The 26,291-nt window shown below is 36.7% G+C and overlaps 1 protein-coding gene across 1 annotated transcript in view; it reads right to left on the reverse strand.

Annotated features, from left to right (window-relative positions):
• Window positions 1–3,415: 3,415 nt before the first annotated feature.
• Window positions 3,416–26,291, reverse strand: part of ngfra (nerve growth factor receptor a (TNFR superfamily, member 16)) — a 30,434-nt gene continuing 7,558 nt past the window's right edge. The window contains exons 3-6 of the mRNA XM_067364581.1: window positions 15,553–15,915; window positions 5,797–6,019; window positions 4,866–5,044; window positions 3,416–3,576 (exon numbers count right to left, since the gene is read on the reverse strand). Coding sequence (XP_067220682.1) covers window positions 3,416–3,576; window positions 4,866–5,044; window positions 5,797–6,019; window positions 15,553–15,915 — 926 coding nt within the window. The remainder of the gene's footprint in view (window positions 3,577–4,865; window positions 5,045–5,796; window positions 6,020–15,552; window positions 15,916–26,291) is intronic.

Here is a 26,291-nt window from a genome sequence, read left to right on the forward strand (position 1 = left end):
GCAAACACATAACAGAAAGATAGCTGAGTGCCTGAAATTTGCTACAGTTTATGCCATATTGCCAGCCTTTGACCAGATGCATGGCCAGATGGGAATTGTCCTGAACCTCATGATCAGCCACTCAGACCCTCGCAGATGGCGTGACTGCTCTTCATGTAGAGCAAAGTGTGGATCCGTCAGATCACAAGTGCCAGAAGCGAAGAAGGCTGAATTCCTTTAAAAAATTAAATACCCTTTCACCTTTATGCACCTCCTCTGATATCCACTCATCCATCCGTTCATTCCCTAGAGTCAAGTGAAAGCTTGGGATTGAGAGCTGCTAGAGAGAGATGGAGAGGGAGGGAGAAAGAAATACTGGTATTCTAGCACTAACTGCTGACTGTTTGCTGGTAACTCCTCCTGAACTACCGACACAGCACATTTACACCAGCTAATCAAGCTATTTGTCACTCCTAATCGACAGCAACATACAACAGAGACTCTAACTAAGAGTAAAATGAAGAGATATGTACAGTCAGAAACTGCTGATTTTGCAGCATATTCACTCGTCTCTTGGGTGCTTTAACAAGTTATACACAAAAAATACACACATTTTTCAACACGCAGTGTGGGTTTCTGAATGTTTTAATGATTCCACAGAAGCAGCGGCAAACATTTGAAACTGATGCTTATTAGCAGCTTGTTGGTAGATAAAAAAAGCAGCCACTGACGCACCAGTAGGTCCAAAGTCAGCCTGCGATTTGTCATACAACAGCTGCTAATGAGCCAGTTTTACTGTCAGACTGTCTTCCCAGTGCATGTTTCTCTAGCCTTAAAATGACCGCCCATGTTCCATGACCATCTAAAGTGTATTGCGCATAAAACTGCAAGCACTATCTGAAAATCAGCAGTTTCAATCTGATTGGATGACTTCTATTGAATGTCCAGCAGTTTTGACCATTTTTGACAACACGTAAAAACTGCACGAATTGTAAGAGGTGGTTTTATTTGTTATTCAGACAGACCCTTTCAGTTCTTGGACAGAATAAGCTGCAGTGGGGTCTGACTATACAAGATGAAATTGACAAATGAAATAAAAATTAATAAATAAATGTTTATTACATACTTTATTAGGAGACAGTTTCTGTAATGGAAGATCGAAGCGTAAAGCATTGATCGGCATGTGTGGGCACTGAGGACTAAAGCTACAGACAGAGAGATCCTTGGCACTAATGTGTTTACAACTGGCGCCTGTGTTTTTACAGTAGCCATGTGTGAGAAATAAAGGAGGGAAGCCACTGCCAGAAAGACCTGATGAAACAATCACACCTGTTCTGGCTGACATTGTTGCATTATGTGTGCGTGTGTGTCTGTGTCTGGTGCGTGTGTGCATGTGCGTGTGCGTGTGTGTGTGTGTGTGTGTGTGTGTGCGTGCATGAGTGTTTGGACTGACAGCATCTGCCACTGTGATCCTGTGGGACTCAAGGCAGACAGAGAATTGAAGGGGTGCTTGAGGAGAGCAAGCTAATGTTGATGAGAAGATAAATTGCAGAGAAATGTAGAATAAAGAAAGAAAGACAGGGCATGTGGATGAGTCACATAAAACAAGGGTTACTATAGTAAACTAAAACCATGAAAAAAAAAAAAAAACATTTTTTGTTACTTGAAATAAAATAAACATTAACTTAAATAATAAATATATACAGTGCTGCTTGAAAGTTTGTGAACCCTTTGCAGAATCTGTGAAAAAAATAAGAGATCATACAAAATACATGTTATTTTTTATTTAGTACTGTCCTGAGTAAGATATTTTACATAAAAGATGTTTACATATAATCAAAAAAAAATAGCTGAATTTATTAAAATGACCCCGTTCATACGTTTGTGAACCACTGATTCTTCATACTGTGTGTGGTTACCTGATGATCTACAACTGTTTTTTTTTTTTGTTTTGTTTTGTGATGGTTGTTCATGAGTCCCTTGTTTGTCCTGAGCAGTTAAACGGAGTTCTGTTCTTCAGAAAAATCCCCCAGGTCTTGTAGATTCTAAAGTTTTCCAGAATTTGTTGCATATTTGAACCCTTTCCAGCAGTGACTGAATGATTTTGAGATCTGTGTTTTCATACTGAGGACAACTGAGTGAACCTTTTTTAATAGTTGTGTTTGAGTCCAACATTCACTGATGCTCCAGAAGGAAACACAATGAATTAAGAGCCGGGGTTGAAAACTTTATAATCACGAGAATCAGTGTCAGAATCAACTTTTGAACGGGGTCATTTTAATAAATTCCGCTAATTTTTTGTCTTGTGAATTATATATAAACATCTTTTATGTAAAATATCTTACTCAGGGCAGTACTAAATAAAAAACAACATGCATTTTGCATTATATCTCTTATTTTGTAAAAAGTGCAAGTGGTTCACAAACTTTCAAGCAGCACTGTATATATAAAATCATTTTATTTCAGCTCGCTACCTAGGAAAAAAATCTCATTTTAGTTTATTAGTTTAGTTGTTGTACTACTATTGTAAAGTATTACCAATAATAATAATAATAATAAAAACTATAGACATAAAAACCAAAAACAATAAAAATGCAAAAAATAACAAAATTACAAACATTTATATGATACTGTAATAACACTGCACAAAACCATAACACAAACGTGTCCAGCTCATATTTCAAACCAAAATCAAAGCAAAGAATAAATAAATGCTGTTTTACCCAAAAATTAAAACAATTCTCTCATGTATTCCCCCTGAATCATTCCAAACAGTTCTGGTTACCATTGACTCCCAATATATGGACAAAACAAAGATATTTCTGAAAATATCTTCTATCTTCCATAGAAGAAAGAAAGTTATATCAGTTTGGAAAGATATGAAGGTGAAGATGACAACAAAGTTTTCATTTTGGTGTGAAATGTCCCTTCAAGTACCCCATTTTCATTATTGTAGCATAGAAAAAACTACTTTCCCATTCCATTAAATGTCAAAAATAATATATTATTTAAATAAAGCATTCATTCATCATGCTAGTATTTGTTGTACTGCATTTAAATTGCTGATTTGAATGTACATAATTTTTTACTTTATTTTGGACTTTTTACTGCATTCAGTATATTACAGTAAACAATTACTTTAATTAGAAACACCATTAAGAATATTAATTAGTAACAGATGCATTGCAGTAATGAGAAATTGGGGAGATGTCACAATGCAAACAATTGATGATTTCAAATATAGTCTTCATTATCTCTATACAAATGTGACCTGGACATGTTTTGGTGTATCCTGGGCCTCTATGATAATGTTGTGTCAAGGGTCTGCTTCACATTCCCAACACTCTTGTTTTTGTTTTTTTGTTTCTTTGCAAAGGTTGCATCCACCACCCCACAAACCCATCACTATTCACGACCCAGCTCCCATAATGCACTGCTACACCCTCTCAAGAACGTGATAAGTCTCATCTCTAAAACCCAAGACTGTCTGTTGTTCTCCTTCATCTGAATCTCTGACCATCTCTTTCATAAAATCCTGGGCTGATTTCTTTCTTTCTCTTCTTTCTCTTTCTCTTTCTTTCTTTCTTTCAGTGTGGACTGATGTACAGAATATATATATGACAGTGAGGTTAACATAATGCCATTGGCTCATAGAACCGTTTACAATAAATGCAAATGAAAATACTGCTATTTATTTATTCATTAAGAAGGTGCTTTTATCTGGAGTGATTCACTCAGGCCAGTACTCACTCTCTCACATTCACACAAACTATGCTTGTGCCCCTGTTGTGATCTTTCATTTCCCTGTACTGTGAGATTTGAAAGCCTTAGTCACAATAATAAACTGGCAAAGAAAAGCCTGGTTTATTTTGTGTGCGTGTGTGTGTGTTTAAAGATTTTGTCTGATTAGACAACTTATCCCAAACAGTTTTAGACTATAAAGGAATTTCTTGCATTGGCGTATATTCAGTTTTCCATTTCAAAGTTGAAATGTGTAACTTCTGCACCAAATGGAATTTAAATGTTTTCGTTGTTGTTTCTTTTTATGCAATCTAACATGAGTTTGTGTTGGCACTGTAACTTTTTTCCAAACAGTGTTTGGGAAATTTCTTTATTATTTTCTGTAATTTCGTTTGGATCCACTAGGTGCGCAAAAGTTACACTGCACCTTTAAATGCATTCTCTGTGTTGAATCGATTGCATCAAGTCATATGCATATATTTAATGCTCTTTAACCAAAGACTGTTTGTCCCCAGTGAAGATGTTTGACATCCATCCCTGCACTTAGCAGTAGGTTGAATCAACATGGCCACTTTATTGTTGACTTTAATCCCTCCCTGTCTCATCCTATGGCGTCAGTCTCGTCCTGTGTGATCGTACTATCGGACTGTAATCACCTCCGTCTCGTGGTCTTTTAAATATTATTGAGCAGCACATGAGCGATTTAGAGATTTCTCTGGAATGTATGAAAGCATTCTTTGCTTTATTTTCAGGGATTATAAGTGTACATGTGCGCAGTTCTCGACTTGTGTGTCCCTTTTAAGATCTGCATGATAAACGTGTCAGTCAGCTATGTCATCCACACCCAGCCTTGCATGGAAATGCCAAGTGTATAAGGAGGGTAAATGGAAGATATGAGAGATAACAGGGAGATGGGACCGGGAGAGAGACACTAAAGATAAACACAAGAGGAGTGACAAGTATGGGAGTATATTTGTAAAGTATACAGTACATAGGGATGTTGGCTCAACCAGTGGTGCAAAATTTGAGGCAATGGCAGAAGGGGGTTTGAAATTGTTTGAAACTAACTTTAATAATTCAGAATGTGCTATTACTGCTGCAGAAATTACAACAATTCTCTCCATGTCTGTAGCTCGTGATCTTACCGATCTGCGTCTGTGTCTGTGTCTGTGTCTGCGTCTGCGCTTGCTGCTCCTGCAGACTCTGGCTGTCCACTGAGATGCCGCTGTCACTGTGCAGCTTCTCTCCCTCTGGAGATGGTGTCTGATTGGCTGTGGCTGCGCGATTATTAGCTGCCTGTTTATTCTGCTTGCAGCTGTTCCACCTGGAAGAAACAGATGCACATGTAGAGTACAAATGAAGGTGATGAGTGAGAGGAAAGCATTGGCAGCATTCAATTTCAACAACAAACAGTTATGTTTGGATAGTTGTGGAACTATTTTCGACATTTTTAAATGTCATTTTTTAAAGTTAATATGAATCATTACATGCAACATAATATATATATATATATATATATATATATATATATATATATATATATATATATATATATATATATATATATATATATATATATATATATATATATATAATTTTTAAGTCCTTAGGTTATAATAACACAATCACTGATATGCTTGAGGTCAGGATTTTAAATAAAAATGTAAACACTGATAATAATAAGAAATGTTTCTTGAAATCCTCATATTAGAATGATTTCTGAAGGATCATGTGACACTGAAGACTGAAGTAATGATGCTGAAAATTCAGCTTTGATCACAGGAATAAATAAAATTTTAATTAATTGTAAAACAGAAAACAGTTATTTAAAATTTTAATAAAATGTCACAATATTAGTAATTTACTATATTTTTGATCAAATAAATGCAGCCTTTGTGAGCATGAGAGACTTTTTACCTACTTTAAACTTAGTGTAGCGTCATCTAAAAGCAATTAAAATCTATGATATATCCAAATTGAGACAAGGCCTGAATGTTTCACCACCTCACTGTCCTCAATCATTTTCTATCTGTGTCATTCTATGTTTTAAGGATTTTTTCCCCCTCTTTTGCTCACCTCTTGAAGATGATGTAAGCCAGGAGGCCAACTACGACCGCTGCCAGGATGGAGCAGTAGATGGGAATCAGGTTCTCGTTTAGCCTTTTACTAATGAAGTGAGGAGATCTGGGTTTGGGTGTTGTGTCGTCATCTCCGGGGCTGGGGCTCCACAAATGGTTCGGATCAGTGACAAATGAACTAGAATCACTAGTGGAAGGGGTATAGGTAGGATTCAATGGATCTAGGATAGAGAGAAAGACAGTCACATATACATTAGGTACAATCTGAGAATGACTGGGAACCTACATAGACATAAACCGATGGTGAAATCCACTGCAGTCTGCTGCTGTATCTAAACAGAATTCACACTCTATTATTACTTATGTAATTTGGGATAATGCAATGCAATAATGCAAATAGGATATTGAACTGAACCTGAGGAGACTGTTAGTGGAAGCTGTGAAATTGACCAATAGCTGTCTGGATGGTGTTATATGATATATAGCCTTTTTCACCCACTAAAGGCACTATTTGTCTTTTATCTGTCTTCCTCTCTTTATTGATTAGATGCATAATTTATAGAAAGGCAACCCCCCAATAAACTCTTTCCAGGTCCCAACAGACAGAGCACAACCGTGGCTGCCCACGTTTTTAGAAGTCTTTGGGCCAGAAGTATTTTTCCCATTCATTTTCTCCATTTTCTCATTTTTTAAGAGCCATAAACCAAATAAACCAGTTTTGAGATTAATCACATTACATTACAACCTTTTGGTTTAAGTTTAAGTACTTAATAACTATTAATAATAAATTATACTCATCGAATGAGGCTTTGCAAATAATGGTGCAATATAAAGCTTTCGCACCGGAGGAACCTATTCACAGCTCCTAGAACCATTGGCTGAAGTACCCTGATTTTGCCGTGCTCGCACCGCAGGAACTAGGAACGATTTTAGTTCTAGGAACTTCTTTTGGGGGAACTAAATTAGCTCCTACTTCAGAGTAGGGTCTAAACCAGCACTATATGACCTATAGTGATTGGTCAAACGCATGTCAAACACCGGCACCCGGCATTTTTAAAAAGCTTTGTGAACATATTTACTTCATGAACATGGAAAACAGCGCTAACGGTATTCATCTGTTGTCTGCAGGGTTGTGGTCTTTTCTCTCAGCCTCAATGATATGTAACACTGAAAGTTGTCATAGGAGATTTCATCTCTTAGCCCCTCTTTTTGCTCTTTCATTCGTGTAAATTATGCGTTTACATTCCATCTCCGTTTTCACGAAACCCACGACACACAACAAACACAGCTCCTATCACGGCATACTCCATCCACCGATTGTTAGCGTTAGTAAAGACGCTGCTGTCGGCCGCTTCACAGTTCCATTTCCAGGTGCGAATGCAACCTGGAACATACCCGGGGGAGAAATTCTCGGGGAACTATCCTAGTGGCTAGTTCCTGTAACTGAGTTCCTAGAACTATTCAGTGCAAAAGCCCCTATTGACTTTAAGCCATAAATTTAGTGTTCATTTGAACTTTTAATACAAAACAAAATCAATTTCTGTATGGAAAAAAGGAAATGAATAGCATTATGGAACCCAACTGTTGCACTTCACACACACACACACACACACACACACACACACACACACAACTTCCCCTTGTTTTGTTGTCGAACTCTTCACTCTTTCTCAAGAAAAGATTTCAGAATCGAGTGGAGATTGTTATGGTTCACATCTTTCATGGCTGTAAAATTGGTGGTGACAGGGTTCGATCTGGGTCCACAGGAGGTCTTAACGTTACCATGACTCTCTAGAATATTCTCATCTGAACTATTCCAGAGCAGCCATATGCGTGACTGATTGAGCAATGCTGAAACTGAGAACCTTTTATGCAAGAACATTGGATTGATTTATAAGAAACTACAGCTAATGAAGGATCTACAGTAAAAGGTGGCATGTATTAAAAACAAGAACTCGTGATTTACACGGATGACATTTTTAGGCTTTGAAAAGTGCTGTAGATCTCAACTAAAAGCCAGCTTAAACACTTTAAATTGGTAGGACCAGTTTGTTGAATATCCCAGAAGGTTTACCAGCTTGAACCTGGTAGAATGACCTTATTAGACCGGATAGAAACCAGCTACTCTGTTCCTAAACAGAGCTAATATTTCTATTGCTTGTATTTTTAGTCTATGAAGTGTCTGTAAAATATGAGTCATGTTTGAATAGTCAAGCAGTAATGAAAGTGACTTAGTCATTAGCTGTTTAACAATTAATTAAAGAACATTGTTTTCGAGGTTGGTTTGCAGACGCGCACACACAGGCTTCTTATCTTCGGCACACCTTTCAAACTTGTGGGCATCTGAAGACTTGTGTAGGCAGCCCTCTTTGTTTTCTTTATCAGTCTCTTTCACTTGCTGTCTCTCCCTCAGTAGCTGTCAGTCTTCTCAAGACCGTCTCCTCCCTCTTTAGCAAAGGAAACATTAATTCGTTTCCAAGTATGCACTAAAAGTTAAACGATTTCTGAAAGCTCTCTTTTTCTTTCTCTGTCTCTCTGATTGAAAAAGGGGTATGTGAAATTGCGATATGTGGATGTGTTTTCAGCCTGACTGAGCTTGAAACCTGAGTGAAAACGAGTCGTCGCTTTTATTGGACTGAGGCGGTAAAACTCAGCCAAGCCAAAGGTTAACAATTTCAAATTCTTCTCTTTTTGTTTTAATGGTTTTCATTCTTAACTGGGCGTTTTCGGGACGAGGTGCCAAGTGTGAAGTGCTTGTTAACCCTCAGCTGGGCGCCGCCTTTAATGAGAGAAGTCTTTATTCTCATCCTCTCACAGTGCTGTTTTTTGGAAGGGATTTTAATGCTTATCTGGCAACCCTTTTCAAGTTTTTTATAATGGTTCTCTTTATCTAACTGAAAACACACTCGAAAGACTGTCACACACACAGCAACCCTTATTCTCTTCTTGTGTGTGTGTGTGTGTGTGTGTGTGTGTGTGTGTGTGTGTGTGTGTGTGTGTGTGTGTGTGTGTGTGTGTGTGTGTGTGTGTGTGTGTGTGTGTGTGTGTGTGTGTGTGTGTGTGTGTGTGCGTGTGCGTGTGTGAGAGATAGAGAGAGAGAGTGAGTGTGTGATAGACAGGAGGGGGAGCGATAAGAGCCTGATGGGTGTGTGTGTAGTATGTGTGTGTGAACAAATGGATGGCTAAATGAACAGAAGCTTTGCTGTTAAGTGCTCTGATTAGCTGCAGTAATTACACTAGCAGAAGGCATTAACACACACACACACACACACACACACACAGACTTAATAATCTGTCTTAAACAAGGATTTGTTATTTAAAAGGTATATAAAAAGTTCTTGAATTTGAGGCTATTTGTTTATATACATGCTTGTGTTTATATACATGTCTTTTCAGTTAGCTTAACTTTTGTTCAGTTTAAAGTTTTCAATTTATGTTTTTAATTAAAGGTTTTTAAATGTTCAAAAAAAAATAAATAAATAAATAAATCAATTAACACTGCTTTTGTCATTTTCTTACAATATGGACAAAATTGTCACCAAAAAAGTCATTCGGTTTAACCAAAATTTTTGTTTTACCGAATGAAACTTTCAGTTATACCAGATGATGATATTTTCAAACAGTGCTAACAGGCTGATATCTAGCAAGCTAGCTAAAGGACAATCAAACATTTTATATTTAGTACAAGTTTTTAAAATATTACAACATTTTCCATGTTTTATAGCGGTTGTACCGAATGATCTGATGTTTCGGGACATGCGTATGAGCACATAGCTAAGAGAGAGTTAATCACTTTGCTTCATGACCATGTGGTCCTTTGCAGGTGTCTGAATGATGTCACATCCTGTTACATGATACTGACCGTATGACTTGATCCAAAATGGTCCCTTTATATTGGTTACTCCGAATGACATCAATGAAATTAATTTTTCCGGACATTCTTTCTCATAACAAAGCAAAGATTTCTACACATGTTGTAATTTTAATACCATTTTGCACTATGTTGATATATGATGTTACGAACCCGATTCCAAAAAAGTTGGGACACTGTACAAATTGTGAATAAAAAAGGAATGCAATAATTTACAAATCTCATAAACTTATGTTATCTATATTCTATTGTGAATAAAAAAAATCAAATGTTGAATGTGAGACATTTTGAAATGTCATGCCAAATATTGGCTCATTTTGGATTTCATGAGAGCTACACATTCCAAAAAAGTTGGGACAGGTAGCAATAAGAGGCCGGAAAAGTTAAATGTACATAAGGAACAGCTGGAGGACCAATTTATTAGGTCAACTGTCAACATGATTGGGTATAAAAAGAGCCTCTCAGAGTGGCAGTGTCTCTCAAAAGTCAGAGGATCACCAATTCCCCCAATGCTGCGGCGAAAAATAGTGGAGCAATATCAGAAAGGAGTTTCTCAGAGAAAAATAGCAAAGAGTTTGAAGTTATCATCATCTACAGTGCATAATATCATCCAAAGATTCAGAGAATCTCGAACAATCTCTGTGCGTAAATGTCAAGGCCGGAAAACCATACTGGATGCCCGCGATCTTCGGGCCCTTAGACGGCACTGCATCACATACAGGAATGCTTCTGTAATGGAAATCAAAACATGGGCTCAGGAATACTTCCAGAAAACATTGTCGGTGAACACAATCCACCGTGCCATTCGCCGCTGCCGGCTAAAACTCTATAGGTCAAAAAAGAAGCCATATCTAAACATGATCCAGAAGCGCAGGCGTTTTCTCTGGGCCAAGGCTCATTTAAAATGGACTGTGGCAAAGTGGAAAACTGTTCTGTGGTCAGACGAATCAAAATTTGAAGTTCTTTTTGGAAAAATGGGACGCCATGTCATCCGGACTAAAGAGGACAAGGACAACCCAAGTTGTTATCAGCGCTCAGTTCAGAAGCCTGCATCTCTGATGGTATGGGGTTGCATGAATGCGTGTGGCATGGGCAGCTTACACATCTGGAAAGGCACCATCAATGCTGAAAGGTATATCCAAGTTCTAGAACAACATATGCTCCCATCCAGACGTCGTCTCTTTCAGGGAAGACCTTGCATTTTCCAACATGACAATGCCAGACCACATACTGCATCATTTACAACATCATGGCTGCGTAGAAGAAGGATCCGGGTACTGAAATGGCCAGCCTGCAGTCCAGATCTTTCACCCATAGAAAACATTTGGCGCATCATAAAGAGGAAGATGCGACAAAGAAGACCTAAGACAGTTGAGCAACTAGAAGCCTGTATTAGACAAGAATGGGACAACATTCCTATTCCTAAACTTGAGCAACTTGTCTCCTCAGTCCCCAGTCGTTTGCAGACTGTTATAAAAAGAAGAGGGGGTGCCATGAAATAAGTAAACTTATTTTTCCATTAAAATGATACATTTTCTCAGTTTAAACATTTGATTTGTCATCTATGTTGTATTCTGAATAAAATATTGAAATTTGAAACTTCCACATCATTGCATTCTGTTCTTATTCACAATTTGTACAGTGTCCCAACTTTTTTGGAATCGGGTTTGTATAAAATCATGCCAGAATAAAAAATATATACATTTATTACAAGATATTTATTATTACTTAAGATATTTCAATTACAAATGAAATAGCTGTGTTGGCCTTTGGATGGTTAAACAGAATAATTTTTTAACACTTCAAAATCTTACCTACAAAATACCTTTATATGTAGCAAAATATAATTAAAATCTTTTGGATTCAATAAAAGAGATCTAGTTATACTACCTTACATACTTTGATGACATATCTTTGTTTTTTATTATTATTATTAAGGCCTTTGGACAAAAAAAAAATGACCCGTCACATCATTGACCCATATATATATATATATATATATATATATATATATATATATATATATATATATATATATATATATATATAAAACGGTACATAAAAGTGTTGTTATTGTTAACTCAAAGTATAACTGTAAAAAGTTTTCAGTAATTGAAATAATGCTGAAATAAAATAAAATGTAAATATTAAATGAAAAATCTAAATGAAAATTACAAAAATAAATATATTCTGTAGAATGTATCTATAGAAATACAAAAAAATTAAGAAAAATGACAACAAATTTCTAAAACTTAAACTAAAATTAAAATAAAAACTAAAAATATAAAAATGAAAGCTAAAAGATATTGAAATACTATAATATTAATAAACACAAAATATTAATAAATACAATAATCATATTATATAAATAATACTAAAATAACACTGGTGCATATTGCATCATAGCACAAATGAACATGAATTAACGCATGTTCTTTGTCACTGCAGCTCTATCTGAGCAACTGAGTGATGATGATGGGACAAAACTAGAACGCTTGGAGTGAGAAATGAAACCTGGAGAGGAGTTGGAACAGAACAACTACAAAATGCTTTAGAACAGAGTGGAAATTTCTGTCGCTCCAATCCACTCACATTCTCCAGCATGTATCTGTATTCTGTATGTGTGTGTATCAGTGTGTGTGTGTGTGTGTAGCTGCGATAGAGGTCACAGATTGAAACCCGAGTGTAATAAAGTCCAACGGCCTTATCGATCCAACAAAGGAAAGAGCTCAGCACATCTCTCTCTCTGTCACATACACACACAGACACATGCCACTTAAGTCCGAATGAGCTGAAGGAAGTGAATCACCATACATCATGGACCACCAGCGTCGAGACAGACTGGTCATTTAGGCATGTGTGCCTTTGACTCTGACTGTGGTTATTTTCATGAAAGAGCTTGTTTTTAATACGCTACCCTCATCAAAGGGCATATAATTTGCTGACCCACCAGAGAGATAGACATGAAAGGGTCAGAGATACACAGACAGAAAGTAAGATGGATAGAGAGAGCCAGTAAAGGTCACGTAAAAGGTCATTTTAAGGAAGATAATGTGGCACTCGCAGAGGGTGGTCATCTGTACAGGCTACACAAGGACCTCTATAATTGTGTGTGTGTGTGTGTGTGTGTGTGTGTGTGTGTGTGTGTGTGTGTGTGTGTGTGTGTGTGTGTGTGTGTGTGTGTGTGTGTGTGTGTGTGTGTGTGTGTGTGTGTGATATGGCAGAACAAGGCTGCTCTGTGGTGTAACCGTACACAAAGGATGAACACATTATCGTCAGGACAGTGTTGGGGGGATATTTTGTAATTGTAGATTCCAGAGATACAAGCTAGTAATAAAGTAGTTGAATTACAGTCATGTTGAACTTTTGAAAAAGTAGCTTAGTTTTTCTACTCTGCGAGTTAATAAGAAAAAATTGTTTGCAACCTTAAATATGTATTTTTAAAGATGTTTTTGAAAGAAGTCTGAAGTTATGCTGCATTTATTTTATCAAAAATACAGTAAAAACAGCTAATATTGTGAAACATTATTACAATTAAAATAACTGTTTTCTATTATATATATATTAAAAAGTAATTTATTCCTGTGTGGGCCCAAACACTGCTAACGGAAGTACAAAACAACCCATAACATTTTTTTTTTCTTTTTCCCCTCATTTTTTTCCTCTATTTGTGTCTCTTTTCTCTTCTCCTCTCCCTCTCCTCACTGGAACGAGGCTGATGAGAGGCACATGAGAGCAGGAGCTGAGGCCAGTGAAGCTGAACAAACGTGTATGTGAATGCAACAGACAGCACTTGCAGATGCTTCATGATTTACAGGTTCCATCTGCAGATATATCTCTCATCTCCTTATGCTACACTACAGCACACACACAAAGCAGAGTGCTTCAAGTCACGCATCTGAAACACCACTTGAGCAAATGTTCACCAGGTAAATCAGCTAAAAGTGTGTCTTTTATTTTAATACTTAAATATTAATCGCAATTTGTCACATTGCTGTTTTTTGAGGTTGAGTCAGTGTTGCTGTACTAAACTGCTCAAAGTTTGAGTTTAGGACTGGTGTATCTGTTTGCCTGTGGGAGAACATTCAGGAAACCCTTTTGGAAACAATCACTTTTGTGCCAAACTAGCGTTTACACTATAAATTTCATGTGATCACATGCATTTTTCAGCTGCCTCCAAATGTGGTTTGAGTGATCCAAGCACAAAGCAGTTGTTACACCTGTCTAAAACATTGTCCATTTGTGATCAGATTACCTGAGACAGATGTTAATACCGGGTGTAACACACACACCAAAGAGCTACAGCTGACACCAAACCCCAAACGGACACATCCAGCCTAATCCTACTCAGCAGCAAAAGCCATAATGACCCTCACACACATATAGCCCCAGGCTTCAGACATCTGACAGTCCCACCGACCAAGCGCTAGCAAACTAATGCAATGACACGCCACATTACATGCCCTCTCCAACCATGGAAACTGAGCTTTCTCTGTCTGTTTGGTTAAAGAGGTAGAAAAAAGGGCCATCACTTCACTTGCTGGCCACAGCCACCGCGTTTCTTAGGGAACCATGGGTCGTGCTGGACTGTTAACTAAGTCCTAAAAGAAGCAAACATTCACCTGGGTGTTTGTTTAGTTTGTTTGTGGAATATAAAGGACTTTGGGGAGGAAAAGAAAGTATTTTGATTATATTATTTTATAATTATATTACTCCATACAGTAAACTAAATAGGTATATTCATTTGCACATCATTGTGAATTGTTAATAGCAATAGTTTACATTACATGTTATGTTTTTTAAGGTTGTTTATTTTGTAATTGAATGTAATTTTTCTAATGTTTATATCTACATAGCTATAAAGTCTACACCAAATTAAAGTATGCTTAAATTATATTATACACTTTATTTTAAGGTGATATAGGTACATTGTACTTATTCAAATAAGTATTGAGTAATATTAATTAATTACATGTACTTAATATAGCATTACAGTTAGTGTTAGATTTAGGGTAGGTTACTTGTAATTATGTATAATTTACTTATATTATATTATGTTATATTGTTAATTTTAAAGGCAAAGCCTGAAATTTCAGCATCACTTGTGGGACCACAATTACAGGTGGTTTGAACACAGTCTTTTATTTATTTATTTATTTATTTGGGAACACTGTCTTTGTATAAAATGAGCCACATGAGGATAATGTGATGTTTTCCCCTGTTAAAGAGGTTTTAAGAACATCTATTACCTGTTGTAAAATCACTGTGATGCACATGTTTGCTTTTATACGTCTTGTAACCCCCAAACTGTGTATGTGTGTGTTTGCATGTGTCACTGTTTGACCTTTTGGACTGTTGTGACCTCTATAACTACAGGGCTTTGCACAGAATATCCGCACTTTGACCTTTTCAACTGCAGGGCCACAAGCAGACACACGCGGAAATGACCCAGATTGATCCTTAAACACATGGAGGCAAGCAAACATTATGACTGAGACAGAGAAACTGGCTGTTGGAAAGAGTGTGAGAGAGATCAGGCACAATCAACTCTTATACAGCCAAACAAGACGGTTGTGGTGTTAGTGGCGTTGCCCTTAGTGACTGACCACAGGCTACAAGTACGCATTGGTTTTCTCTTTGTGTGCAACTCAAACATGCAGGAAAAAAGTCAATAAACTGGAAAAGGAAGCAGAAATAGTTTGATAAACATGGGGAAAATATATTTTTTTCCCATGTTTGTAACACAAAAAAATCATAAACTATATTTATATATATATATATTTTTTAGATATTTATGTATTTCTTTTAATTAATAATTTCATTATTTAATTTCAGTTTAGATTGTTTGCACATATAATATTCTTGAGTGTATTATTCTCTCACCATGACAATATGCATCTTCATAAGGTGTGCAGTTCCTGATGAGAATCTCTATCCCCTCTTCGCAGATGGTGCAAGGCAGGCAGGGGTCCAGCGAGCTCTCCCGATCAGAGTAGGTGTCTTCCAGACACTCCTCACAGGCCGTGTCGTGGAAGTGCTCGCAGCGAAACATCACTCCCTCACCGCGGGGACACACAGTGCATGGCTCGCACTGACCTGTCAGGTCGTTCATGAAGTAGCCGTAGTTGCACACGCACACTGCGTCGTTCGAGTCGGTGCAGGGGGTCTGCATACGCATGAGACCTGTGCACTCTCTACACGTCTGACATCTCTCTGTGTGACTGAACGTTTCAGAGAATGTCTCGCCTGGAGAGAGAAAAAGAGAAATAATCAGAATGACGAAATAATTACAGTATAATCTACCTTTCTGCTGCTAATTATGAACCCTCAGGTTAAATCATTACGTGCTTAGTGATTTAATTATAATTAATCAGTGATCATAATAATAATAATACACTACGGACAAGGAAAAACTGTGAGGAGGCGAGGCCCGTGAAAACAGACAAAGAGGAAAAAATTGGTAATCAAGGAAAGTAACAATGTGCTACATTGCGTTATAGAGATCTGTGTGTTCAGTCCTGTTCATTTCAATATGGCAATGATTTCTGCAGTCAAAACAGCATTACTATATACATAATGCATCTGAATTTAGTTTATACTACTCTCGACATAAAACAGACCCTCAAAATCTTTCAGATAACAGTAAGATCAAGGTTTGTCCGGTTTACTACATAAATATTGGCTGCGAAGAGCATCTTTTTTTTTTTCAATGAAGGCCATTCAAAGTAGCTATTTTCTGAATACATTTTTTGCAAAGAGAATATAAATGATATTATGTTTCATTAGATTATAGATGTTTTGCCGGTGACAGTCACAACTCATGATGAAGGTTTTGGGACTGTATGTTTCTCAGTTCTGTTCTGTCATTGGTTCTTTTGTCTCATTGTTCTCAGGTGTGTCTTGTTAGCTCATTAGTCTGTTAGTACACTGTAAAAAAAAAAAAAAAAAAATCCCGTAAAATTTACGGTAAAAAAACTGCAGCTGTGGTTGTAAAAAAATGTTTAAAAAATAAAAATAAAAAAATACGGTAAAAAATGTATTTCATTAACTGATATAATGTTAATTTACCAACCTATATAAGTACTAATATATGTTTTGTACTGTTGTAATACATTGACAACCACCAAACACAGTGGTTACATGATGAATCAAAGTTGATCACAAGCAGCTTTTCCACAAGCTGAGAAGGACAACACTAATATATAGAAGGTGCACACAGTGTCATTCACAAACACTAAACACCACCATGGTAAACAGATTTTAAATTTTAAAAATGCAATAAACGTTAATTTAACAACATTAGATGTAACATAAAACCCTAATGCACATAATTGATTAGAAAAAACTAAAATAAAACTAAGAAGAAACAGATTTATTTAAAAAAAAATACATCAAATGTGATGTACCATTACACCACCAGCAGCAGCCTGAACCGTTGATGAAAGGCAAGATGGATCCATGCTTTCATGTTGTATATGCCAAATTCTGACCCTGCCATCTGAATGTCACAGCTGAAATCAAGACTCATCAGACCAGGCAACGTTTTTCTAATCTTCTATTGTTAAATTTTGGTGAGCCCATGTGAAATGTAGGCTCAGTTTCCTGTTCTTAGCTTACAGGAGTGGCACCAGTGTGATCTTCTGCTGCTGTGGCCCATCTGCTTTAAGGTTTGATGTTTTGTGCATTCAGAGAGGCTCTTCTGCAGACCTCGGTTGTAACAAGTGGATATTTGAGTTACTGCTGCCTTTCTATCAGTTCAAACCAGTCTGGCCATTCTCCTCTGGCATCAACAAGGTATTTTCCCCCATAGAACTGCCACTCACTAGAGATGGTTGTGTGTGAAAATTCCAGATCACCAGTTTCTGAAATACTTTCCCAGCCCGTCTGACCGCCACCAACAACCATGCAACCATTCAAAGTGACTTAAATCACATTTCTTTCCCATTCTCAAGATCAGTTTGAACTTCAGCAGATCATCTCGAACATGTCTACATGCCTAAATGCATTGAGTTGCTGCAATGTGATTGACTGATTAGATATTTCCATTATTGAGCAGTTGAACAGGTGTACCTAATAAAGTGGCCAGTGAGTGTATTGCTGCGTCCCAATTTGCATACAATCCATCCGAATTAGTATTCGAAATCATAATTAGTGTGTCTCAAATCCTAGTATGTTGAAATGAGAATTCCAAAGATATCCGGATGGTCTACTTTTTCCAGTTAGAATCTGAAGTGCAGATCCGTGCACACGGCTAATATTGCCCACAACCCATTGCACGTTGGGGCGAGGATTCAATTTGAACTATAAACACAAATAAAAGGTGTGAAAACTACAAATAGGGTGGATGTGCGAGTCCGTAGAGGTTTAGATGACGGGGTTTGAGTGATTAATAATCATATCTAACCTGACAAAAAGATAATTATTCAATGTTATCCATATTATACTTCATCTATAACAGCATTGTGAATTTTTGGTCATTAACTTTTAAATGCATCATTGTGGAAATTGCAAACAAGGAGAGTTTTCCAAATGAAACACCCACGACTGACAGATCACCGTGTCACTACATTTCTCTCCGAAACTATAGGAAATTAAATTAAATTGAATGTGGAGGATTTTAACTGTAACAAAATGATTGACAGGCCAGTTTAAAAGGTGACATGATGCACATTACTAAGTGACAGAGCGACAGACGCAATTATGACAAAGTAGTATGTCCCAAACCTTGCCTATACTCTTCTGCTACTCACTCAAAAGTATGTACTTTTTCCTTCACAAAAACAGCAGGGCATAGTATACGTAGGTGAATTGGGATGCATCATCAGTGTCGTCTTTGCTTTTTGCTTTATCTTTTTCCATCATTCCAAGAACTTCAGGTTTTTGAGTTTCTTGACTTGCTTGACACCATTATTAGTGCCTAAATTCAGCCATGAAATAATGTGTTTACCTTTATTAAACACTATAGGAGCTTTTCTCAAGAAGAGTTTTTCCCCTATGCCATATATGAAAATAAAACACGGAAATGGAAAATTATTGCGAAAGCTGTAAATTATTCAAAGGGTTTGTGTGTGGTGAGGCTTCGAGTGAAACCGGGTAGGACAAAGAATGTGTGACAGGCATTTTAGATGACATGACCTTTGAAGGGTTTGTAATTTAAACCCAGCCAATTTAGGATTTAAATATCTTTCCCTAGATCCCGTGTCACTCTGTTAACAGGAGAGGACAGAGCAAGGAGGAGCGGACAATAAGAATGTGTTTGTTTGTTTGTTTGGTTTTGTTTTAACAGGAAAGAGAAAGCAGTTTATGCTTGATGTGCTTCTATAAACCAGGTTGTTTTAAATGCCTGGTCACTGCCATGGCAGCTCTTGCTTGTGTATATGGGGGTCTCCGGCTGTCTCTCTCCCCACACCAAAGACAACTTTCTCTCTCTTAACAGTCCTCCTTTTAAAAGAAAAATGACAAATGAGAACTCTAGATAGCAATCAAATTAAATTGAGACTTTTGTCTCTGAGCTTAGATTCGCTAATATACAGTATTGTGTAATCAAAAGTCTGAGATTTCAGCATGAACATTTCTCATTAAATTTTTCCAAAAGCAAACGATCTCCTAAGGAATTTTAGAAGAAAACATCTGAGACAAAGTTGAAAATTAAATTAAACAACTGACAAGCCTTTCTGAGCAAAACATTTTCCTCTGGGCTATCTTATGGGAAATGACTTGGGTCAAGTATTCATTCCCCATGTTACACACAGCAATACAATTTGAAACCTGTTCAGACTAATTTATGTTAGATAATCTGTCAAAACCATAAAAGGATCTGACAGATAAATCTTGACTATTATATTAGACTATCAGCTCCTCATTTATACTACAGTCAAGATCTTTCAACAGAAATCAAAGGAATGTGAACAGGATGAAAAAGCAAAAACATCATTTTTGTTTCAGTACAGCAAAAATGAAACACTTTTTTAAGTCTACATAAACATTTAAGGTGGAGTCTACAAGTTAGAACCATTAACACCAAATAAACCAGACGTATTTGTCTGAGGATGAAGATAATATTTCATAACGAAAACCTCTAACACAGCGAGCACCAGATACACATCCGCACATTTACAATAAATGTCATCACCAGCACACTAATCTGATGGTTCTCCAAAAGGCAGTTTTTTCTTCTTTAGACTGGTCCAACATGGAGTAAGGCTAAGATATTATCAAGATGAGGTATTCAAATGAATTTTAAATCGTGTGTGTTTCTCATCTGTGTGTTCCTGTTGTTTCATTCTCATGGTGCTAAATAAACAAACAAACAAACAAACAGAGATAGGCAGAAAAAACATTCAGATAGATCTCTGCTGGAAAACGTCTTGTATTCCTGGAACACAGGACAGCTTTTCATCAAACACCACAAACATGAAACAAAAACAGCCACACAGCTGTGTTCCACACTGATCCAGAGGAACACTTGCTCAGATGTTGCTCTTTCATAGCTTTGCAAAATTTTCATTAAAATTCTGTGATTTTCCTCATGTTGTTTCAAATTGTCGTTGATAATTGTGCCCTGCCATTGACTGTTAAACTCGCATCAGTGAACTTGGTCAGTAAGCAAATCTTTCTTTTCAATCAGTTCTTTTCAGAAAAATCTCAACATAAGTGTTAATAACTATTGCTTTGATTCGAACTTTTGATTTTAGTGTTAACTTTGTTTGAGATGTTTGTCCTAAGTTTCTAACAATTGTTGGAACAGTAAGAGCTCAGCTGTAATATTAATAGATAGCATAGCCCAGATAATTTGCACTTGGAAGAATTTGATGAGAGAAATCCTGCTCTCTTAGTTCATACTGAAATCCCTGAGTTGTGTTTGCAGATTGATAAGAACACACTCTCAAAAATAAAGGCACCAAAAGAGGGTTTTCACAGCATACGCCATATACAGTACGAACAATTTTTTTCCCCCCAAAGAACCCCAAGAAGTTAAAGTTTTCCACTATAAAGATCCTTTTGTGCAATGGAAATGTTCTACAGTCTTGAAAATAAAGTTCTTTATTGGCATTGACAGTTCCATAAAGAACCTTTAACATCACTGCACAAAAATGGTCCTTACTTTATATGGCATTTGCGGTGAAAACCCCCTTTTGATGCCTTTATTTTTGAGAGTGTGTACTGCAGAGTGTATCTGCAATCACAATTCAGGGATTTTAGTATGATTTCAGAAGGACCATTTCTAGTCAAATTCTTCTAAGAGTAAATTAACTAGGCTATGCTATCAAGTGATATTACAGCTGAGCTCTTACTGTACGTCAACAATTTCCTGGGGAACCAAAAAAAAAAAAAACTCTTTTGAACCTTTGAGTGCATGGATGTTAAAAGTTCTTCACTGAACCATATTTATCTTTATTTTTAAGAGTGCAGTTTGGGATATAGATAAGATCTCTTAAAGCATGTGAGATTACAGGGATCCCTTTCTTAGGAGAAGAATGTGAGCAGCCTGAGACTGAAGCAAAAACGATTTAATTTAATCTCCTTGCTGTCAATTTAAAAATATTCAGACGAGATCGAGATTACATTTTTCATTTTCTTGTTCTACGAGGGGAAAACAGTTTGCATTTGACCAACAGGATGTAAACAAGGAAGAAGAGCGGTCTCCGTCTCTGCAGACTGTTGATGCTTGTTTTACCAACAGATCAGGTCTATTTAAAGATGGGAAGATTTGATGTTGGGCAGGCAGATGTGTTTACACCTAAGTTTGGCCTGAGGGTGAGGTGTTCACCTCTCTGCCATACTTTATACGGAAGATTTCCTTCTTGTCGTGTTTGCTCTTGTTGTGCAGGTGATGTTAAGGCTAATGACTTGGTTACCTTAATCAGGGCATCTAAGACAAGCAAAAACAACTGCTCAAACATGTTGTACTGACAAATATGAGATCGCTGATGCAGTGATAACACTCTTTTTTATTTACTTAATCAGTTGTATTCATCAGATTATAGGATGATAAATTATTCCTAATCGTCGTTAATTACCTTTTGATGTTGTAGTTATAAAATGCTCCTTAACACACACACACACTATAGTTAATAATGTTCTTAAGAGCAATAAGGTCTCCAGTACTCTAAGGGAGGAGAGAGGGATGATGGGTAAACATATGGGTCATGTGATGCAGGCCATGGTGAGCTGTGAAAAAGTCAATTCAGCTGGACAAGCCTTTTAGCCCATCTGTTTGTTCTCTCGCTCTCTCTTTCGTTTCTCCTTCATTAATTATTAATGGATAGATATGACCTCGTTCTGCAGTGGAGAATTCAAAGATCAGTCCATTTGTCACTCAACTAAGGCTGGCCTAGCAAAATAGCTAAATATTCGGTCTATCTGTCTGTCTGTCTTAAAGGTAGAGTTGGCCATTTCGGAGAGGCTAGCAATAGCAAGCTAGCTTTGAAAGCATGAGATCCCACCCTGTGCTCTCTCCAAAGCCACGCCTCCTCCAAAACAATGAACTCACACAGCAGATTCTGCAAAGCGCCACAAGATGAGAGACGACGTTAAATTACCTCAGGCGTTTCTCAATACCAAGTTGCGAAGTTTGGATTTGTGTCCTTGGTAGTTCGAACTTGGCAAGTTCGACTCAAGAGAACGGACTTCCGAGGACGTGAGGACGCAAGTCCGGTGATTCTGCAAATGGTACAGCAGCATACTTGATTGCGTTACTCAGCCAGCTCTGGCTACTCCGGTTATCTCTGTATGTATATTACAATAAAATGAAATAAGTGATAAAACATCACTCTGCCTCTTTTTGTTTTCATTTAAAAAAAACTTAAACATATTAATAGCCTCACAAATGTGGTTTAGGCAATGCATTCATGATTATCTTCACTGCATGTATAGTATTTATAACAAAACGAAATATAAAACACTGCAACCCTGCCTGTTTACATTTTATAAAATATTAAACATATTAATATGTGGTTCAGGCAATATGTGCATAATCTTCACTGTAATAAAATGAAATGTAACATAAAACACAACGCTGTCTCTTTTTGTTAAATGTCAGTTTTAATGATAATAGCCATTATAAAAGTATAAGTAAAAGGTATTACGAAGCAAATAAAGCAAACAATTCAGTAAAACATACAAGTCAGCGCTTTAGTAGGTTACAACGGTAAATTTAAATAGCTTAAATATATAAAGTTATGAAACGTCACTTTGCCCTCAGCCAAAACAATTTGCCAGGGAACAAATTATAGATTCATGAGACCAAAGATCGCCCGTTAGATATACACAAGACAAATTATGTCATGTTTAACCGCTACAGAGACATCAGAGCCAGTGGCAAACATCAGAAGGACTAGCTGAGGTAAAGCTGTTCTTGGCTGGGTACATGAGCACTGAGCATCCGGCGATCACCTGGATCTCATAACTCCAAAAATGTTAGATCTTTATCAGTACACCACAGATTTGAGCTTTAAACCAGTATATTCTCGCCTGAAAAACTACACATCATGACATAAAAACAGTAATATGTTTAAATTAGGTTTTCTCCTTTACTATAACACTTGCTGGGTAGTGCACGATGAATTCTGGGATACCTGGTGTCCACACAAGTCACCTCTTGATGCATCCTCGATAAAAGGGACGGATCAAGAACACGTCCGGGGATTTTAACTGTACTTGGCTAGATGTGAACTTTGAATTGGAACAGTACTTGGACAGCGACTGATGACGTTTCACAAGTCCACAAGAACACAAGTACAGACAAGAACGCAATTCTACTGTCAATCAGCGGATCCTGAGCAGACCCATGTCGGATCCACGGACGCGGACGCGCACGTGCCTTTACTGTAACGGTTGTATCAATTTGTGGGTCCGCCTTCGTTGCGGATCCGTCACTGCGTGCAAGTGGACGCCGATACGGGTCCATTCGCGGATACGTTCCAGAAACCGCAATACCTTTTGCTGTGTGGGTATGTTTCAACCAGAATAACAAAAAGTGTTTATAAAAAAATTGCCTACCTTACCTTTAAATGACATTATTTGGGGTAAAAAAATAAAAAAAAATCATGAATTATGAGCATCTGACATGCTCAGGATAACGGTTGTCTCATGGGGACAGTTTGAGTCCAACTTGAGTTAATCCCTTTCCCATTCCCCATTTTCCATTTACTCTCTCCTACTTTCTTGTCTATAGTCCACTGAAATATATATATATTTTATATATATAAATTATATATATATATAAATTATATATATAATTTATATATAATTTATTTTTTTGTCTGTTTTGTGTTTACTGTAATATCCCTGCCCTTGAGAAAGGAATACATGACAATGCCCACATGCTGCCTGATCTCCATCTTACTTTCATTACTTCTATAGCTTGACTTTAGTGTTTACTTTTTCCTTCTTGTTTGAGTTTACGTTAAACATATCATCTTTATAGTGAGTAAAGACTATTGTGACATTCCTATGGAGTGTGCACATACAACCGTGAACAGATGAACAGAGCACCAGCTGGGTGTTTGCAGGGATACACCTGAATGCAGCCATCCCTGCACTGATTATAAACACATATCACAAAACTAACAAAAACAACAGAGCGCCCACCCACCAACACACACACACATGCTCTGCTGATGACTGTTTACATGCATAATAAATAGCTTCCTCACACACAACTGTCTCTGTCAGGAGAGCAAACGGAAAAAGACTCGAGCTGCCTCATGCGGCGTGTCTTCCTGTTACGTCATCAGCTGAAGTCTGTGCGTTTTTATCCCTTTACAATTACAGACAAATCAGCCAGGTGCATGAGATCTTTTTACGCTTTCTTTCGGAGCTGGTTTTCTGCTTGGCTGTCATTTGCTGGAGGAGAACTGTAACTAGAGATGTTTGCCAATATTTTGCTGGCACATTTTAAAAGATTTTGTAAAGTAACTTAATACTGAACGGGCTTAGAAAAAAACGTCCATTGCGTAATGCACTGTATTCTGATCTATAATCACAACCATATTGGTTTATCAGAACAAACTTGAAAGTGTTTCTCTGTCTCTTGCTCTGTTTTCACAATTCAGTTGTTCTTTATTGGTATGACTGTTTCTTTTATAATACAGTTAATGTAATAAATCAAAGCTGCGTGGAACGGTAGAACGGCTGCATAGGCCAATAAAAACAGCGATGGCTCCAGTCCTGTGTTCTGCTTAAATGTTCAGTAGCATTAACCTTTCTTTCTTTCTCTCTCTCTCTCTCTCTCTCTCTTTCAGATGATTAAGGGCTGTATTAATCTCAGTCTGAAAAAGTAAGCGCATATGATGTTGCCTGTATGTAAATGCATCATTATCTAATGCTGTTATTTTCCCAAATCCCAATCAATCATTAGTCAGCTGTCTAAATTGATACACTGACTGATTCCAGTTCAGCACTGCTCCTACAGTACCATTAACAAACAGAATATATAATAGACTCCCAATCATTCACATTTCACTTCAAACGACAAAGTGCATTTAAATTATGCATTGCAGAAAAATATGGGTAAAGGTCATGAAAACATGACCAGGTCACATTCACCTCATATTTTTCATGATAATTTAGACAATTTTTATTATTTTTTGTTTTTATTTATTATCAGTGGTAATTCACATTAGATTAGACAGTTTATTACATTACAATAAAAGTTGTATTTTTTTATTTAAAGCAGCATAAATAAGTACAAATACTATCATAACACAAATATAAATAATATTATGTATTATAAATTAAAATATAATCAAATATATTTATAATAAAATAAAAACAAAAATATAAATTCAATATATTATAATTTTAATTATATATGAGAATTAAAAATGAGAATTTTGAGAATAAGTGCTTCATTGTCATAAAAATGTAATGCAAAAAAATGTTAATTGTACTAAAATATGCTTAATTTTTAAAGCAAAATGTACATTTCTGTATAATTTTCTTGATTATGTGGTGAAATATGATGCAAACAGGATTTGTGGGATTCACCCACATTAATCAAACCAGTGACCTTGGGGGACAAGTGGAGCAATTTCATACTGAATATTTACAAAACATTAATAACTACATTAGGTATCATTTTATTACAGATTTGAGCTACAAGATCATTTTTGAGCTCTTTGGCTTTATTAATAAATCAAAGTAACCTATGGAAAGTAATATCAGTCTGCTATTAAAGGGTTAGTTCATCCAAAAAATGTCATTTATTATTCACCCTCATGTCGTTCCACGCCCGTGAGACCGTTGTTCATCTTCGGAACACAAATTAAGATATTTTTGATGAAATCCGAGGGTATCTGATCCACACAAAGGCAACAACAACGTCGCAAATTTTGAGGTCCAGAAAGATACTAAAGACATCATTAAAACTGTCAACGTGACTACACTGGTTCAACCTTAATATTATGAAGCGACGAGAATACTTTTTGTGTGCAAAAACAAAACAAAAATAACGATTTTAGCAGCATAGCAGTATGACAGGGGACAGATGAATTTGTTGAATAAAGTCGTTATTTTTTTGTTTTGTCTTTAGTACCTTTCTGGACCTCAAAAGGTGTGATGTTGTTGCTGCCTATGTGTGGATCAGATACTCTCGGATTTCATAAAAAATATCTTAATTT

Source organism: Chanodichthys erythropterus, chromosome 3 (assembly GCF_024489055.1).
Source record: "Chanodichthys erythropterus isolate Z2021 chromosome 3, ASM2448905v1, whole genome shotgun sequence".
In the NCBI taxonomy this organism is placed as follows: Eukaryota; Metazoa; Chordata; class Actinopteri; order Cypriniformes; family Xenocyprididae; genus Chanodichthys; species Chanodichthys erythropterus.